The sequence below is a fragment of the Neocloeon triangulifer genome, unplaced genomic scaffold, assembly GCF_031216515.1.
Source record: "Neocloeon triangulifer isolate White Clay Creek 2 clone unplaced genomic scaffold, ASM3121651v1 ptg000012l, whole genome shotgun sequence".
Taxonomy (NCBI): Eukaryota; Metazoa; Arthropoda; class Insecta; order Ephemeroptera; family Baetidae; genus Neocloeon; species Neocloeon triangulifer.
In genome coordinates this window covers 7,338,510-7,356,603 of record NW_026775554.1, presented here as the reverse complement: position 1 = coordinate 7,356,603, position 18,094 = coordinate 7,338,510, and the positions used below count along the sequence as shown (strand labels likewise).

The window sequence follows — 18,094 nt, the reverse complement described above, 5'->3', positions numbered from 1 at the left end:
AGTAGCACACGGGGGTGGGTAGGCGGCTGCCAGGGTCGGAGGAACGCGGCGGCGGGTGGCGCCGGGTCGGTGCGGCGGGCAATCTGCACATGAGCTGACGGGATTGCAGCAGGTGCCGGTCGGCAGGCAGGCAATCTGGGGTGGCTAAGGCAGGCGTGAGGGGAGCAAGGGGTGGGCCGCCGCCGCCAAGAGAGAGAGACTCGGGCCGGCGCAGAGAGCTGCGGGCCGCGAGCTGTGGCCGCCGCCGCCGGATCAGACGGGCGCTGGAGGTCGATATCGAAGGCAGCAGAGCACCACCACCTCTCAGTCAGAGCAAGAAGTCTGCAAAGGGCCTCCTCAGGATCATGGCGCCCACAGATGCGGCCTCGTGAGCGCGCCCCAGCATGCTGTTGTTGTGGCTGCTCTTAGCCTCGGCGTGGGGCTCCGTCTTCAAAAGAGGTCAGTTTCTTTTATTATTAATTTTTTTGTTCTATAAAAATCTACCAGCACATTTTAATTTTTTTATTTTTAAGTTTAAAAAAAAATTGTATTAAGTCCCTGACAATGAGATTTGAACAAAATAATTAACTTATATATTTATTATTTTTTTTTAATAATTTCTTTATAAGTAATTTCAAGTTTTTATAAGGAGAAATCCAGTCGATGTGAAAATAGTAATTGAAGATTTTGACAGCTTTTGATGGAAATTTTGATTGGCAAAATTTGATGTCTCTCTATAAAGTGCGCGGTGTAAATCTCGGTGAGCCGCACTTCTTTGCTCTCCGCGAGGCCGGGTGGAGGGTTGGGCGATGAAATTACGTAGTTTGGAGTTGAATTGCCCAAAACGCCATAAAAGATGAATTTGCGATGGTTCTTGTTGTTGTTGAAACTTTTCGGGAAATTGAGCGCCTCGCTCGCGTTAAAATTTATGCGCCGAGTCTGCAGCGCGGCAGTAACTTGTTTCGAGTGTCTTGAGCGATAGTTTGGCCCAAGTTTCTTTGCACTTTTTGCGCGCGTTAAGCTGACTCGTAAAAACTTCGCACGCCGCGCGTGGATGGGAAAGCAGTTGGATTTCGTAATTAATTTCAAAACTTGCCCATGTAATAATTCTTGGGGGCAAAAGCAGTTCATCCCCTGAGAGAAGTGGGGCGCCTCAAAAATTTATGACAATGCTGAGTTTTTAGATTTGTTCAGAACAAACATCAGACATCTCTAGTGTGTTATGTTCAAATAATTTTAAAGTATGAATTTAAAATTGTATAACTTTTCTTTGTATCTTATATTTTCTCATTAATAATTAATACAATAATGTTGAATCCTGATATTTCAATTTTCTATTAAATATTGAGGAAAATTTCAAAAAATTTCGTCGTCGATTCTATCCATTTTATAGTTCTCAATAACATTACAAAACAGTCATTGACAATTATATAACAAGAAAAAAATTAAAATCACATAAATTATAAAAAAAAAAAAAAAATACAATCATCTTTTAGGAAGGTATCTGTAGGGATCATCCTTGTCTCTTAACCAATTGTTAAGGGCTCTCTATTATTGAGAGAATGCGACTGCAAAATCCCATTATTTCTCTGTTTTTATCAAATCAGGTCCAGCATATTTTCGCACTTTCCGCGGGTTGTTGCGCGAGCTGGTGAGGAAGAAAGCAAGTGTGCGGCGGCTGGCTGGCTGCTGGTTCGCATGGCAAACCTCCAAAAATGATGCAAAAATTTCGCCGAGATTTATTGAGTGACGCAGTGAGCGTAAAGATTATCAGCAGGCCAAAAAGTAAAAGTCAGCCTGCCGCTACACACCGCGCCGCCATGCGAATTTTTGCTTTTTTTCAAAGAGTTAACGAGGCCGTGAAAAATCTTTCAATGAAGCGGAAGCGAAAAATTTTTCCCGCCTCCGCCACCAGTGCTGCCGATATAATAAATTCGGCGGTCTTACGAGAAAAGACCAAGACATTACCATTAATTGGCCGTTTTGAGGAGCTCGCAGAGGAGAAAAAAGTTTGGGGCTAAGTGGCGCGCGCAATAAAAAATACATGCACATTCCCGAGACCAGAAACGGGCAATTCTCCATGCAAATTGTCCGCAGCGAGAAAAAAGCAAAGGCGTCGTTGGCAAAAACCGTACTTTCCGCTATCTCCATTCTGTCAAATGGTATCTGAAATCACCCGTACTAAAAATAAGAATAAGTTTTAATAGATTAAATTGTTCTATTATTATAAAGACAAGCACGTATATCAAAGTGTCAAAGTATTTGTATATTTATAAGTAACAATTTGTTAATGTTTTAAAATTAAAATGAAAAAAAAATAGTACTTGTGACTAATCGCCTTGACGTGGAATTTTTAAATTCTCGAAAAAAAGTGTTTTATTAGATTAAAGGTTAAAACTTGAATGTTTTTCTCATTTCCTTAAAATCTTTTGTAGCGGAAAAGAAGTCTTAAACTAAACTTCCCTAACAATTCTCCCGCCATTGCGAGTGTGACATTTTACATACTTGTCTCTCTGTGTGTTTGCACTTGAACGTGAGCTTTTTTACGGTGTTGGCACGGTGCTGTTTTGTGCACGTCGTGCTCGGAGCTTCTCTCTCGGTCGGGCTCGAGTGGGAAATCGCGGAAAAGCTGGCCGCCTTATTACTTTTCCCTCCGGCGTAGCATCTGCAAAAATAGTAGTAAAAATGGTTTGCGGCGGTGGCGGGCGGGGAAATCCGCAAGCCACGGAGGCGAAATTTATTGACGACATGCGAGCATCTTAAATAAAAAGAGAGAGAAAAATCGCCGACGCCGCCGCCGACACTGCCGAGCTACAATGGAAAGCACTTAGGCCCGGCCCTGTTATATCTTCCTGCTGACAAATTCCGTCTTTCGGGTTAAACTAAGCCAATAAAGGCCGACGTGCGTCTTCATTTGGCCCGAAACCGCGGCGTGACCACCGAGTGAAAATTTGTCTCGACAAACAGCGAAATTTGGCAAAGTGGGCCACCAGGTTATTATTTAATTTTATTTTGGTACCGATGAGAGCACAGGGGTGCTTGCGTTTGTGGGTCGGTCGGAATCTGTGTACTCACCCGCCGGGCATAATATCAAATATGCAGAAGAAGCAGCGGTCTCTCCCTCATGCCGCCGCCTCCCTGGAAGATGTAATTCTCAGATTATTGCCATCCCGCGGCCGCAAAAACGAGAGATGGAGCAATAACTTTCCAATATCATTTCCAACCAGTTGGCTTGTGAGTATCATCGGCGAACGGAATTTATATTTTTGAGATGTATCAGCACGCCTTATTCCCTTTGCCCTGTGCTGAAGATCAAATACGAGAATGGCGGAGGAAAATTTATTTTTATTGCAAATCACATCAAATCGAGTTATGGTGCATATAATGAAAGAATTGCAATTTTTTTAGGATTAATCTAAAAAAAAATTAAAAATTGAATAAAAGAAAAGAATTTCCTATATATTCTTCTAATTTCTAAAATTCTAATCGATTTCTTCACAAGAACTTGCCTGATTGCAGACATTTATCTTCCAAAAGTAAAAGTTCGTGCTGAATCAGAGGTGAAAAGTTTTCGCGTGCAGTAGTTTGAATGAAAACAGCCGTACCTGCTTTTCACTCTCCACTTTAAAACAGGTGGTGTCTTTTGCACACCGAATAAGCAAGCAACAGCGAATTTCTCGCATGAATAATAAATAAAATTCCTTGGGAGAAGCGGCCTTTGTGTTTTCTCATGAGTTGCTGCCTGCGACAAGTGTCCGATAAATTAATTATTAAGATTTCGTGTCTGGCCCCTTCGCTCTCCCCTGCGAGCGGCAACACGCGCCGCCCAAGGCACTTCATTGAGATTTAAATTGGCCCACAACTTTTATGATGTGAACTCACCTGGCTCGATCTTCGTTGTCGACAAGTAAAATTTCGGCCGGCACGCGAGCCCAAAACAAATTTCCCTCGTCTCGCTCTCTCGTCCATTGCTTAATAATGGTAATTACGGTGGGGCGCGGGAGCATTTTAAAGTTGGCCAGCTGTTCTTTACACAAGATTAGACATACCGAGTTGTCGGGCGATCATAACGGGGCAGTGAAAAAGCTAGGAAATGAAACAGAAGCAGAGTATGAAATAAGATTTGAAACTAAAATAAGGAAAGTTTTGTCTTTTTATCATGTTACTTCACGTCAATGATTCAGAAAATTTTTAAGGAAATGGCTTAAGGATTATAAATTTTATTTAATATCAAAAAATGATTTCTCATGGTTATAGATATAATCGGTTTAAATCTATTTTTATTTTAAGGATACTTCTTGAAAGAATTTATTTTAAATTATTTATATTAATTAAGTAGCAATACAATTTTAAAATTTTCTAGCTGGTGGAGTACTTTTTAATTAAAAAAAATATAACGTTTGTTTGACATACAAATTTTGAATCGTGTAAAAAAAATTATAAATGAGTGGCCTGTTCTTCTATTATTATAAGGAATTCGTCAAAATTATTTTTGTTCTCCCAATGATCTTGGAAAAAGGCAACAGGCGTAGGAAAAAAGAATGCGGCCTGGCCAACGTGGAATTTCGCACTGCCCGTCGCCATTGTGTGATCAATAAATAACTCCATGGACAAGAAGTGGAATAGACAAAGCACGCACGCAAGCCACAAAATTATTTCCACAGGCAAGAACGTGTGCGGTCGACGAAGGCAAACGACACTTTTCACTTTAAGTTCTCGTGCGCTGAACGTAAAACGAGCCGTTCAAATTCGGAACCAAGTATGTTTTCCAAGCGAATATTATTACTGCACCCGGGCAAGAAGTTTTAATTGACGTCGATTGGAGAGGCATCGCAAGTGCGATCGCTCGAAAATTTCGAGACGAACGAGTCGTTGAAAAAATATGATTGATTCTGGTGCTGGGAAGAAAACTAACTTGCTCTCTTCCTCGCTCCACTTATTTGCTTTTTCTGCTACTTGGGCCGCAAGCGCAAAAAAGGGAGGAAATCAAATTACCCCGAAGAAGAAGATGAAGCTCCAGCAGTAATTTATTAAAAACTAACTTATATTGCACTTGTTCCGCTTTGATCAGCGTGCTGCTCTTTGATTTTCCACCCGAAGCCAATCTTTCGAATGGCTTCATTAGGGGGAAAAAACAAAAATGAAGAGAAAAATTTCAAAGAGGAGAAAAAATATCAAAAAGGCTAAAATAGAAATTCAAAATTTTTCCTTCATGTTTGCTCAGATTCACTCAGATTTATTTTTATTTCAGATATCAAAATTGATATTAAAAAAATTAATTGACAACCTGTCGACACGAATTTATTTTAAAAGAAAATATAGAGTTATTGAGATCGATTGTTTTAGTTTCGCAAAAACAAAGTGCTGTAAAAAATTTACCTTTTACCGGACTTGGCAAGATCGATCATCATCCCCCTTGCTGAAAGGGGTGCCTAAGTTATTATTTCGCCCGTCTGAAACATCAAAAATAATTCGCCAGCGTTAACAAATAAAAGAGCTCGACCACGTTTCCTGCTGCGATACGATCCGCGTGGTTTGTTATTTCTGCGCGCCACCGATGATTGATCGCATTGTCAGAGATTTATACAAATCAGCAACGTGATGGATGCGCGGGTCGAAATAATTGACAGATTACGTATAATATGCCGCCCGCTTCAAAATTTCGCCTACGATAACCTCTCTTGCGTTAAACTCGCTTACTTTTTTTACTTTTTGCGCGGAGCTTCGCTCAACAGCGTCGCTCACTTGTGTATATTAAAATTGATATATTGCCCATTAAAAGTGGCTGCCTTTTAATCTGCTATTAGCACTTTAATAATTTATTAACCGAGCGGCCATAAATTGAGGAAAGAGCCCAATAAAAATAAACTCCAAACTTTTTTCCTCTCTCACGTCGCGGCACGCAGCAGAAAGAGGAAGAACGAGCCCTTCGTTTCCTTAAACTTTGCGTAATAAATTTGAAGTTCAGCGCAGATTTAGACTTTGTCACCGTGGTATAAATCCTGGCCAAATCCTGCATTTAAAATCCACGAGGCAATCAGACCGATTTTAAAAAATTCAAAGCAGTCTGTGGCTTTGCATTCAAGAGCGGCCGTAAAAAGAAGAAGGTCCCGACGGCACCCTATAAAGATTTAAACTTAATTTGGGATGCAAGTTGTTGTGCGTCGGCGAAATAAAGTCAGAGAGGGAGTTTAGACGGACAGCAAAATAAAAGGCAGGCCGTTCGTTGCGGAAGCCCCTTGAGACGACGCGGGTAGGCAACCTGCTCGTCTCACGTGTCGCACAGGTTGCCTATCTGCCTTTCCAATGAGACGTACATGCGGCCCCTTTCCTTAATAGAGGGGCGGTTGTCGGCCCCGTGACACGTGCCACTGCCGCCGCCTCCTCATCGATCCCTCGGTGGACGAGTAAATAAATCACCCCTTTCCTAGTCATCAATTAACTTAACGTATTTATTTGTTGAACGCGACACTGGGGATTTCTTTAGGGTTTCTTTCCGTGTCCTGCTTGTGGACAGCGTTATAAAAAGCTACTAGATTTGCTCGTAAAACACTACCCCGATTTATCGAACTGCTTCTTCTTGCGTGACATTGTTTCCATAATTTCAATAGAATGTTATTATATTAAATTAAAATTGGTTTTGATCCATTATGCATAATAAATGTATAAATTTTTAATTTAAATTTTGCCCCGATTGAGCAAGCTAGAGGAAATCTTCGTTTTTTTTTTATTCTTTCGCTTTACACTAAATTGAACGTCTGCTTCTAGAAAATCTCTTAGGTGGGCGTTGGTCTTAATTTTTTGCGGCAACAATCGCGAGTCATTAGTGCGTGTGCTGGAAATTGACTGCAAAGTTTGGATCTTTTCTTTTCTTTACAATAAATACATATGAAAATGATAATAAGCAGTGGCGTCGTCGGCGGATTTTGTCCGCGCGAGCCCAGAACAGAACCGAGCGAGAAATTGCCGGGGAGTTTGAGCGCACTAATGAGCACCGCATTCATATTTTAATGCTGTTGGGGTGTCTCTCTCTCTGTCCGCTCTCGCTCTCTCACTCTCTCGCCCTCCTGCCCGCCCGCTTTCCATCCATCCATCCTGCCATCTGGGCCAAGAAAGAAAAGACTAACGAGCTGCCTCGCCACCGACTCTGCCCATTGTTGCCCCGAGAATTTTCGCGCCGGTCGCAAAATGAACTCGTCGGCTAGCTCGTTTCGACACTCGACATTCTCATCTTGTTTTCCGCTTCGTTTTGCTCTTTAATAATAGAATGATTTTCTTTCATATACTTCATTACTTTAATGACCACACTTTAAAAATTAAAACCATTTTTTTGATTGAAATCAAATTAGTCTCTGTCAGTAAGTTAATCAAAATTCCAAGAATTGTGTGTTCTTTTATAATTTTAAATTTTCACAGAAATGTGTAAATACCTAATGAATAAAGTTATGCCTACAGCATAAATTTATTCTCCAATCAAAATTTCTATCATTAAATTATTTTACTACATAGGCTTCTAATTAACTAATTATATATATTTATTTCTCATTATAATTTCTTAAAATTGTTTAAATTCCTTTTACCAACAATAATAAATAATAGCATTAATAGCAAAATAAATACTTATGAAGCTTATTGTTATTTTTTGGAGGATCATTGTGATTGATTTAATTGATATTGTTATTTTTGCATTAAACTATTTTGCAATTAAAAATAAAAACTGTTGTTTTCTGATTTCAGGTGAGTGTTGATGTCACATTATGAATTTTCCTAGTAATGTTACACGATAAAAGATGAGTACAAAAAAAAATAAATTTTAGCTAAAAACTACTATAACTCCCCCTGACGGAATATTTTAGAGAAAAGTTGCCATAAAAATTCGGATTGTTGCTCCCAGCTCGTCCCTGTTGGACGTACTCTCTGTGCGTACGTGTGTCATAATTTAAAGTTTCACTCGAGCTGATTTATCGAGCGCGTGATATATTATTCGGGTGTGTCCCGTGCCTCTCTCGCACTCTTTTTCTCTCGCCGATACAGCCGCCGCATTTTATGATTTGTTTCTCTGATTCGCAATAAATACACGAGTCGGAACAAATGGCCGCGCCGTCCATCTTCTGCAGCTCGCTGTTTGAGTTATCTATGCGCACACGAGATGACTATCTGCATTTCCATGGAAATAACGTGCGGCCCCATTGTGCATTCAGTGTCTCTGTAGCGCCAACGTGTGGGCATTTAAATGAATAATTTAATTGGCAACGGCGTTTGTTTGCCGGTTTGGTCGGACGAAGCTCTCTCGCTTTGACCGCCCGTTGACTTATTGTTTTGCAGAATTATTCAATTACCTGCTGCTCTTCACATTTGAATTAAACGCGCATTCACAATTTTCCTATCACTCCATGCGTGCGCCGTCGCTCTCGTGAAATTCTATATAATACAAACAAAGGTCGAATAAAAAAAAAAAATGAAAAACCTGTTGCGAATTCAGTGGGCAGCTCACTTTTCCATTGAAAATATAATGAAAAATCCAATCCTCCGAATCGCGTCAGTGGGCTTATTTTTTATTTATTTTTTTTTTCAAAAGTTGATTTGACGTTCAGACCAGGAGTGAATTTCGCGCCAAATTGCACTTGGCACGCCGTTATGAAAAATTTTAAACACAATTTGGCACGTCAATTTGCAGGGTCCGCAAACAAGAGCTGGTTGTTTGTGTCAATTTTTACGCCCGCCATGAATAAATTAAAAAAGACGATCCCTCCCTCTATTTCTTGGCTTCATTTGCTGCCTCAAAACCCCAGGACATTAAAATAATCAAACGTATAAAACGGGACCAGCGAAAGGTCGCAGCTGCTGCAAATATTAACACACCCGACCGACAACGTCTCTCCCCCTCGGAATTAACATTTAAATTGAGCAAAAAGTCTGAATTAATTTTGCCGGAATCAATTAGCGCGGAGATTAAAAGTTTTTTTGGGCACGGCAATATTTGCATCTGAATGGCGTGCCACTTGTGAGAGGCGAGAGGGGCCGAATTTAATAACACACAACTATAGAAGAGAGGCTAACACAGAGTCGTCCGGGACCGACCGGTATTAAGCCATAATTCACGTTTCGCCCCGCTTGCCAGATGCTTTGCGACCGTTTTTGCTGCGAGAACAAACCGCCTGGCTCCAAATCACGAGAGCGGGTGACGGCCAATGTCGCACCAACGAATGCATTCTTCAGCGCCAAACAATTTCTTCGGAAAAAAAAATATTCCGCGTTCTTGAGCTAAAATCAGACGCGTCAACGGTAACGTGAGCTAAATTTTCTTGCGTCAACGATGTTATATTGGATTTTACAAGACAAGAAAAAATAAACTTTCAAGTATTCGCGCCAAATTGAAATCATCATTGCACATAATTACGCCCATTTCGCATCTTTTATTTAATTAAGGTTAAGTTTGTTGTTTGCCTTTTGAGGTTGAGGGATGCCAAAATGACCCAAAATACGAGTTATTTGTTATTTTGCGACAAAAAAGAGGTTCTTTTGTGCTCAGGTGGCCGATGTCAAACCTTTAACACTGATTTACGTCCAGGATGTAAGTTAATCAATCATATAACTGATTTTAAAACATTTTAAAAATAATTAACAAAATAAGGAGTCGCTGTCCCGTCTTAGACGATCGGTTTTTTCACACAATTTGACTGAATGAGGACTTTATTCGCTTGGAATACTAACAGGTTAGTAATTTCCCACCTTTTTTAACATCGGTCCATGAGAATTAAGCGTTTTTTTCAGTCTTTAACCTGTTATTTTGGGGGTTGAAATGGCGGCCATGCTTTCAGGGACCCCCAACAGCATGAGCCGACTTTCAATCCTTTTTAGACCCACTTGTACCACTTCTAAAATTATAAAAATTGGTACCCAGATATATTTTGGCAAGAAAAATCCGAAAATGAACTTGATTGGCGTCATAATTGGATTCAGCTCATGTGAACAGACGCGAAAATAAAATTTAGCTCAAATCACCGCTGACGCGTTATGGATTAAGCTCAAGAATGCGGAATGCGGCCGCATTAGATAATAATAAAGTTGTTAAAAGAAAATAATTCGAATCTAAAAATTACAGAATAACGATGAATTGTTTTGTTTTCATTTATGTAAAAAAATTTACCCCCATGTTTTCATGATTGAATATTGGATTTATTTAAATTTAAACCTATTTTAATGAAAACAAATTGTAGGGGTTAAAAATTTAAAATTAATATTAATAAAATGTGTAAAATATGATTATAGTTAATATGTAAAAATGATGTTTGCTGAAAAAACAATTTCTATGCAATTCTGAAACAATTGCGGGATGAATTAAAATGACCATCCAGGGGCGCTTTGTTGTTAATTATAGCAATTAATGACAAAAAAACTGGGGGACCGTGAAACAATTATTAATAATGCTCCCTCGAGACGGACCCGCCGCGAGCTCATAATAACACGCGAAATTACAAAAAGCGCCACTCGCATTTGCAGGGGGGCCCAGCGACACCGCCCCTAAGGGGACCGTTTTGCTCATAACGACATGTTTTCATTTTTTTTTATTTTTGAGCTTGCGATTTCGCGTGACCTCGACCGCTTAGCGCGCCGGCCGGTTCGCATGACTAATTTAATTACGCCGGTCTGAAAGATTAAGACGTGCGAACAGGTAAATAAATTAGAAATAAATAACCGGTTGGGCGCGCACCTCGGCGGCGGCGAGGAGGGCGGGCGGGCGGGCTGACTAGGGGTGGTGGTCGCGCGCGCTCTGCTCGCTCGCTGGCTGCATGTATATGAAATATTGATCTGCCACCAGCAGCTCTCTTCAAACTTAATAATCAGGTTGCATGCTTGGTAAATCAATGACATACATATATAGTACGTCCCCATCCGTCCGTCCGTCCGTCCTATCGGCCCCGGGCCCCCGTGAGAGAGCAAAGTGACATGACAAACTGGCCGGCCGGCAGAAAACCCGCCGCCGCCGCCGCCACTCGAGCTGTTGCCCAAATTTGACAAGTACATACATTGACTACATGCTTCTTCTTTCCCTTCACTTGGAGGGAGGCAGCACATGGCTGCGGAGGAGATGAACAAGGGCAGAAAAAGAATAGGAACATGCGGCCGTTCTACTTACGCCGTATGACCTTCTCTTCGCAGTCTCATTTTTCACCCGAGAGCAAATGTGAAAAGTGGACAGCCGTGTTTGCGTTCGGCTGCGAGATAAATTGATAGGAAAGGAAAAGTACTTTTTCTCAAGAGGGTGTGATACAGACCCTCAAGTGGACTTTTTCGGGATGGCTGAAGCATTTGAGAACAATATTGTCTTTAAATCAAAATTTTTAAAATTAAAATAATTAATATTTAATCTGTAAAAAATTTACCTTTTTTATAAGTTCTTATTAAACTTAAGAACAATTCAAGCATTTACCAATGGTTTTAAATCTCATTTATTGTGATCAAATTTGAGCTGCAAATCAGAGTAAATCAATTATTCCCTCTGAAATTAATCAAAACCATTCTCCTGCAAAGTGAATAGTTACGTCAGCATAACTAGAGGAATGTGCATCAGAGAGGGGGACCCGGGCCTAATCTGCTGCATTTTGTCCAATCTTATCTGTGGGGCCATCCTCAAAGTACCCATAAAAGTAATCCGCGAGAGGATTTGCTTCATTTGGGCAGCATGTCAAAAATGGCCGCGCAATAAAAGTGATGGATCCGGAATCACAGGATTGTGGGTCAAGCGAGGAGAGTGTAACAATTTAGTGCCCCCCGCGCAATGATTGGCGTTTCGGATTTGTGAAAATGTGTGTGCGGAACACCATGCTGCGGGGCCGAGTCTGCGAGTGACTGCTGCTGGCTGCATCTCTCGCCAACAGCCCCGGCCGGCGGCGGATGCAATGCCAAAACCAAGTTGGCTGGAAGTGGCACATATATAAAGAAGTATTATACGCGGCGCACTCCACGGGCCATCACACAGCCATAAAGTGCGAAGGCGCCCCCGGCATTTCAATATCATACCGTGTGCAGACCGAAAGCCGAGACCAGCCTCTCCGCCCTGTACTTTTTAGGTGCGGCGGGGGATAAGTGCTGTAATAGCCCAAATCTGCTCCCCGCGACAATTAACGAGCCTCAAGTCGTCTTGCGACCGCAAATCTTGGTGCTGATCGATAAAATTACATTTCGGTTCCCCTGCTCGGAAAGTTGGCCACAGGGTTTTATTGGATCACGGCAAAAAAGAATTAGCAATTTGCATTGTTTGGAGCGAAGGTATAATTTGTTGTGTGCAGTGCCAGATGGGTCGTAAATATAACGTCGCCGCGAGGCTTATAATACATTATCATGCGTGCCACCATTGTGTGTTCCGAGTAATTTCGCGGACGCCAAATTATATGTATTATTGCCGTCGCACGCACCGGATTCTGGCCGAGAGAGGACGGCACGGCCAACCGCGGCGTGCCAAAAACGAGGAAAAAATGCCAGCAGCGAGAAAAGTGACGCACTTTCTCGTCGTAAACTTTTTAAACGCGCCAGTAAAACGCGAATTAGAATCGCCGCTGCGGACGCTTTTGGTGCACAGAGTTATTTTCCGAATGCAGAGAAGAGAGAGAGGAATGATCTCGTAAACCGCTTAAATGCCAACGTGAATGGACGTACTTTGCTAACTACGGCCTTATAAATACCACTGAAGGGCCCTTTGGGTGACATCTGATGGTTTTTGGTGGCAAATGATTGAATAGTCAACAGCTTTCTGCTATTAAGAGTTGTTTTCTTGACTTTCTGAGGAAATTAAATTTTCAATTGTGTTTGAATAAATTGTAAAAATTAAAATTTGCCAGCAATCAAAAGTTTAAAAAAATTGTTTTTAAGGGCCACGTTAAGGCTAAATCAGATTTTAGATTATTGTGTATATATATGTGATACATTAACTAAACAGTATTTTAAACTAAATATCAGGGCATTTTGCCCCATAAAAGAGCTCATAAAAAGAAATTGTTTAGAGCTTTTATGCCATCAATCTATCCTTTTTATGACAATCAAAAATCAATATCAGATTTCACAATTATTACGAAAAGCCAACATTGATTGCATTACATTCAAGCCAGGGAGTTCTCAAATCTCAAATTTGATTTTTGAATTTAATTAAGCCTGCATTATTTATTATTTTTATTTAAATTTATTTTCAAACGAGCTTTTATAATTGCTAAATAATGATCAAAACATTTTATAGCATTCCAAACTGTGACGTGGCAGGCACCACTACTTGTTACGCATTTCGATCTAGACTTTTGACCCCGAAACATAGAAATCAGTTTGTGTGTGTTACTCTGTGACGCATATCGATTTATCGCCGCATTACCGTGTCGGGTTGGGTGCTGCCGGCGCGTCATTGAAAAAAAAGAAACAAATCTTCATCTCTCGCGGGCCATTTGTTTTGTTTTCCATTTGCGGCGAAACAAAACTCGGCGGTGTCAATTTTTCCAGATTTATGGTCTGTGCTGATGCGAATGCAGGCAGGCGGCATAGTTTCACGCGCAAATGGGCCCCCGAACGAGGGACGGGGCTAGAGAGGTGCCGCCACGTGCCGCGCGGCGAGAGCAATCAATGCAGCGGCAGAGCAAGCAAAGCAAAGCCAGAACGACACGCCGCTTGTCAATCACCCCTTTGGGACCAGCCCCACGGTGATATTTCCATGCTAAACACTCGTCATAAATCAATGCCGAACGGGCTGAAAGTGAGACTAAGTAGTGGCAAATGCCGTCGCTCTCTCCGCTCGAATTGAGACATTTGACCCTGATTTTTTTTTAAACTCGGCGGCGCTCGCTTTTATCCGCAGTCAAGTATAGATTGTTGTGTGCGGTGCCATTATGGTTTCCCCGCCTGCGCTCCTCTCTCGTGTGTAAGAGAGAGTGTGTGACTACTGTTTAATAATAGAGAGAGAAAGGGATATCGTGCAGTTTAACGCCATTAGAGTTAAATGCCGCCCGCCCTCCTCCTTCGCAGCTGCTTTGTTTCGAGCAGATAAATTCCTTTTCACACGCGCGCCTGCACTTCTTCTTATAGCGGCCGAGCCGACCCGCACTGCACACAATCCGCTAGGGCAGTGAAATGCACTCAAATTAAATCCTCCCCAGTCGCTACGAAAAGGCAACACAAGAAGTCCGTCGCTCCTCCACGCATCAGTGCAGAAGCAGAATTCAATTGAAAGGACGCAACCCTTATATGCTTGGTGCGCCGCAGCAACTTATTTTATTAGGCTGCTTAAAATTTTAAATTCCTATGCTCAAAGCAGAATTTTGATAAATTAATTTAATAACAAAGGGAAATGGGAAACAATGAAAGCCAAATTTTTACATTAATATTTAAATAAAATATATAATTGATAATTTAATAAATTTTTTTTACAGCATATTTGCTTAATTATAAAATTTTGTGTTTTAAAATTTCATTTGAATTAACGTTTTTTTTGTACAGAAGAGTTTACTAATACTGGAAAAATTGAAGCACGAAGTGAATGCAGCATATTTTTATATACTTAATTTTTACTCTGCAAGAAATTCATATATTTGTCTGACTGAGTGGGGTTATAACATTTTTTTTCAGACTTAAATTAGATGGTGGCCGCCCGACGTGCCTGCACGTTATTTCTGTAATTTGCATTCTTCAATACTTTTGACTTTTGTTACCACCGCGGGCCGCATTTCCAATTCAAATTTCACCTTTGTTGCCGCGGCGAATCCACAAATGTGCAATCGGTCTCCCTCTCGATATTCACGACCTCCGCAGCCCCGAAAAAAGTAATTTCCCAGATTGCATGTTTGCACCCCATCAAAAAAGGGCTGCCTATTTGCTCACTGCCCTGGTCGGTGATCAGCGAGGATAGAACAAAGTGGAGAGTGAATGAGAGCCGAGGCAAGGGTGGCTGCCGCCAGATTACCATACATCCACATGCGCGCACGCCTCTCCTGATGAAATGATAATATCGCCGCGCGCGCTTTTTCTCACCCGCCGACGTTTTCTTTTCCGCCCAGCAAGAAGAAGAAGAAGCATCACCTTTTATAAAAATATATCGCGCGCGGGCATTTTTATGAGGGCTTTTATTAAATGACGGCGAAGCCGACGAGTGTTTCTCCAGCAGCCAAATTCCTCGGCGCAAATTGACTTCCTGCGTCGCTCGCTTTTTATTCTCATCATTTTTATTTTATTTTTCCCGAGGAATTATCAGATGCGATTTTGATTCCTCTGGCAGCGAATCGATTGGAGCGTTGAAAATTTAAAAGCGGCGACGCAAAGGTGCCGAGCGCAGCATATATTTATTTTTCAATGCGTTATTCTGTGACAAATGCTTTGGGACGAGCGATTCAATATTTCATCAGTCACTCTTTTTCTCTTTTGATCCGGCCTGGGGAATTTTCGCCGGGGAAAAGTGCGCACGTTTGCAAAAATAAAGCGACGACAAACAAATCTAGCTCTCGATTCAGCCATGGAGGTTTTTGCCCCAAATCGGCAGGAAAGTTGCTCCTTTCAGCCCGAGCGCAGCACACTCGGCAAAAGCCTTTCAAATTTTTGATTGCGTTATTGTAATTATTCATTTGTAGACAGGGACGTCAAATTGCCGGCAGTTATGAGATAACTCCATTACCATTAATCCGAGTTTGCTCCGCGTTCTAATTACAGCATCTAGCCGAGATTACAACACATTTTGTTGTGCACCATGCGCCGCAGCAATAATAATTAACCCCGATTCATTAACTGCACATTAGAATTGCTCTTACTTAGCCGCTTTCTCTCATTACGAAATCATTATTGGCCTGGATTTACTCTGCAAAAGCACTCTCGCTCAAAGTGATTCTGCAGAGATTTCCAAAGAGGAAAGATTAATCTATTCCGATAATTTCAGAAAATTGTTTACAAAAATCAATCTCAAAATTTCTACCTAAATCAATATATGAGGTCAAATTTCACATAAATTTATTTAAATTAAAATCATATAAATTTTATTAATTGTGGAAAGTTAATTGACATAATTATAAAACCGAGAACAATTTAATTGGCAATTAATGGCACCTGGGTTGGCTTTTTCACATCAGTTGCAGGCTGTGGGAGTATTAAATTTTTTTATCCCATAAATCGATTTGGGTGGTTTAATAATTCTCTAAATTAAAATCTATTACAAAAATAATTTATTTATATAGTAGAGTTATGGTAGAAAAAGTCTGCAAAGTGTGTTAATTATGTAAAATATTCATAGAGCGCAACCTGTTTAAAATCATTGATTATTTGTGGGAAAAATCATTTTAATTTGATATTATTCTTGTACTTTCAGTTGCAAAGTTTCAAACTCGGAAAAAATCCATAATGAAACGTGGCAAATAAATATACGCCCAGTTATCACCCGGTGACGGCTTTAGCGGTCCAAATTTCGCCTTTGACCACTCACTCAATTAGGAGGAAAGCGAAATAGACCACGCTGGCGAGTTTACGGCGCAGCACATTACTTTCCATTTGCCGGCGGCTCGCCACTTTTTGTGCTGACACGTAAATCCGGCCCGAAGAACTTCTTCTTCTTCTCGCACTACCCAAGAATTTATACGAATGTACAAAAGCTGACGGATTCGGTTTAAAACGTTACTTGTGCGTAGACTATTTATCAAAACTTGTCTCGAGAGAAGTTGCTCAGACACTTCTGCGTGCGAATTAATCACTTCTTCGTCTTCTCTTTCAGGCAGAGCACCCTTGCCTCATTCGGCACCTTGAACACGGCCGTATTATTCTCAACAAGCGCGAAATAAGACGTCGACATGCATGCATGTGTGTGTGTGCGCGACTTTGCCTAATACTTTCGCTATTGAATCATTCCCGGCGTCTCGCAATTTATCACATCTGGTTGAGCGATCCGCACGCACACATGGCGCGGATGAATTGCTGCCCGCGAGAGACAAATTGCTCCCCGATCCGCCCAGATGCCGCCGCCGATTAATATTTCTCGCGCATTAATTTATGCAAACGCACTTAAGCCGAGAAATTGCTCTGCGGAAAATTCCCCTTGAAGAGAAAAATGATCCATTAAATCGACTGCACCAGCCAATTAGGCCAACCGATGGCGGTTAATGGTTTCGTGATGCAAAATATCTCTCTCCTCTCTCTAATTGGGGAGGAGAGAAAACCAACTTAAGTCATTCCGCAAATATGGGGTGCGCGATTGTTCTTTCCTCCAAAATTTAACATCATTCTCTTTTTTGTCTCATAATGCCTTCCGCTTGGAAAATGAAATATTCAACGTACCATTATTAATATACTGCCCTATTAGGAGAGGGAAATTTAAGCTCTTTTAGCGTTATTTTCCGCGAGGGCGGTTTCTCATTTCGTTTTTATCCTCTTCTCGATATTTCCGCCGAGACGAGAGCAAACGTACGTCGATCCATATTGTTTGACTCTCATTACGTTCAACAGCGAAATTTAACCCGGCAAGTTAGAGCGCAACATCAAAAGGAAGAAATGAAACTCTAAGCTCTGCAAATTGCTAACATATTTGCATAGAAATTGTGCAATGGCAGCTGATTGCAGCGTGGCCTAATCATGCTTGAGAAATTCCACGTTATTGAGAGAAGCAAACAGGATTTAGTCCGCAGTTCTGTTGCTTCCTGAGAGCTGCTGTGCGATGGAGAATTTATTTATGCAGGGCTTAGAAATAATGGCGGAGGTATCGGGTATCTGAGTCTGTGCACCTGGCAAATATTCGACTTGCCTTTGAAGTCTGTCTGATCAGCGGCTCGTAATTGGAACTGTAAATCAAACAGCGGCTCCTGGGACTCGACAAATAAATTGAGGAAACGTCTTTCGATCTGTCGTCGCTTTCTCATTGTGTGGGACGAAAATAAGCCAATTTTTCCTCGTGCGACAAGCGAGTTTTTGCTGCCAGATTGCACGGTTGTATGATCAATATTTTCTTGGGTCTTCGCAGAGTGCTCCTCTCTCGCCCACTGAAGCGGGAGAGAGAGATTCGATGCATTCACCTTTCCCCTAATTTGTCACCGCCGCACTCTTGCGGGTTCAAGGAATTGTGTGTCGGTGCCGGTGTGCAAGAAAACGGATCGTCGGCCATTAGTGG

The 18,094-nt window shown here is 41.4% G+C and overlaps 1 protein-coding gene across 11 annotated transcripts in view; it reads left to right on the top strand.

The window, feature by feature from the left end:
* Positions 1-269: 269 nt before the first annotated feature.
* The window catches only part of LOC132196420 (disintegrin and metalloproteinase domain-containing protein 23), a 233,040-nt gene continuing 215,215 nt past the window's right edge, over positions 270-18,094 (top strand). For 9 of the 11 annotated variants that reach the window (XM_059619045.1, XM_059619048.1, XM_059619044.1 and 6 more), the window contains exon 1: positions 270-438. In XM_059619045.1, coding sequence (XP_059475028.1) covers positions 384-438 — 55 coding nt within the window. In that variant the 5' untranslated portion in view covers positions 270-383. Of the gene's footprint in view, positions 439-9,452; positions 9,554-9,613; positions 9,696-18,094 lie in introns of those variants that run through there. The other 2 variants (XM_059619050.1, XM_059619049.1) reach the window with 2 other exon arrangements.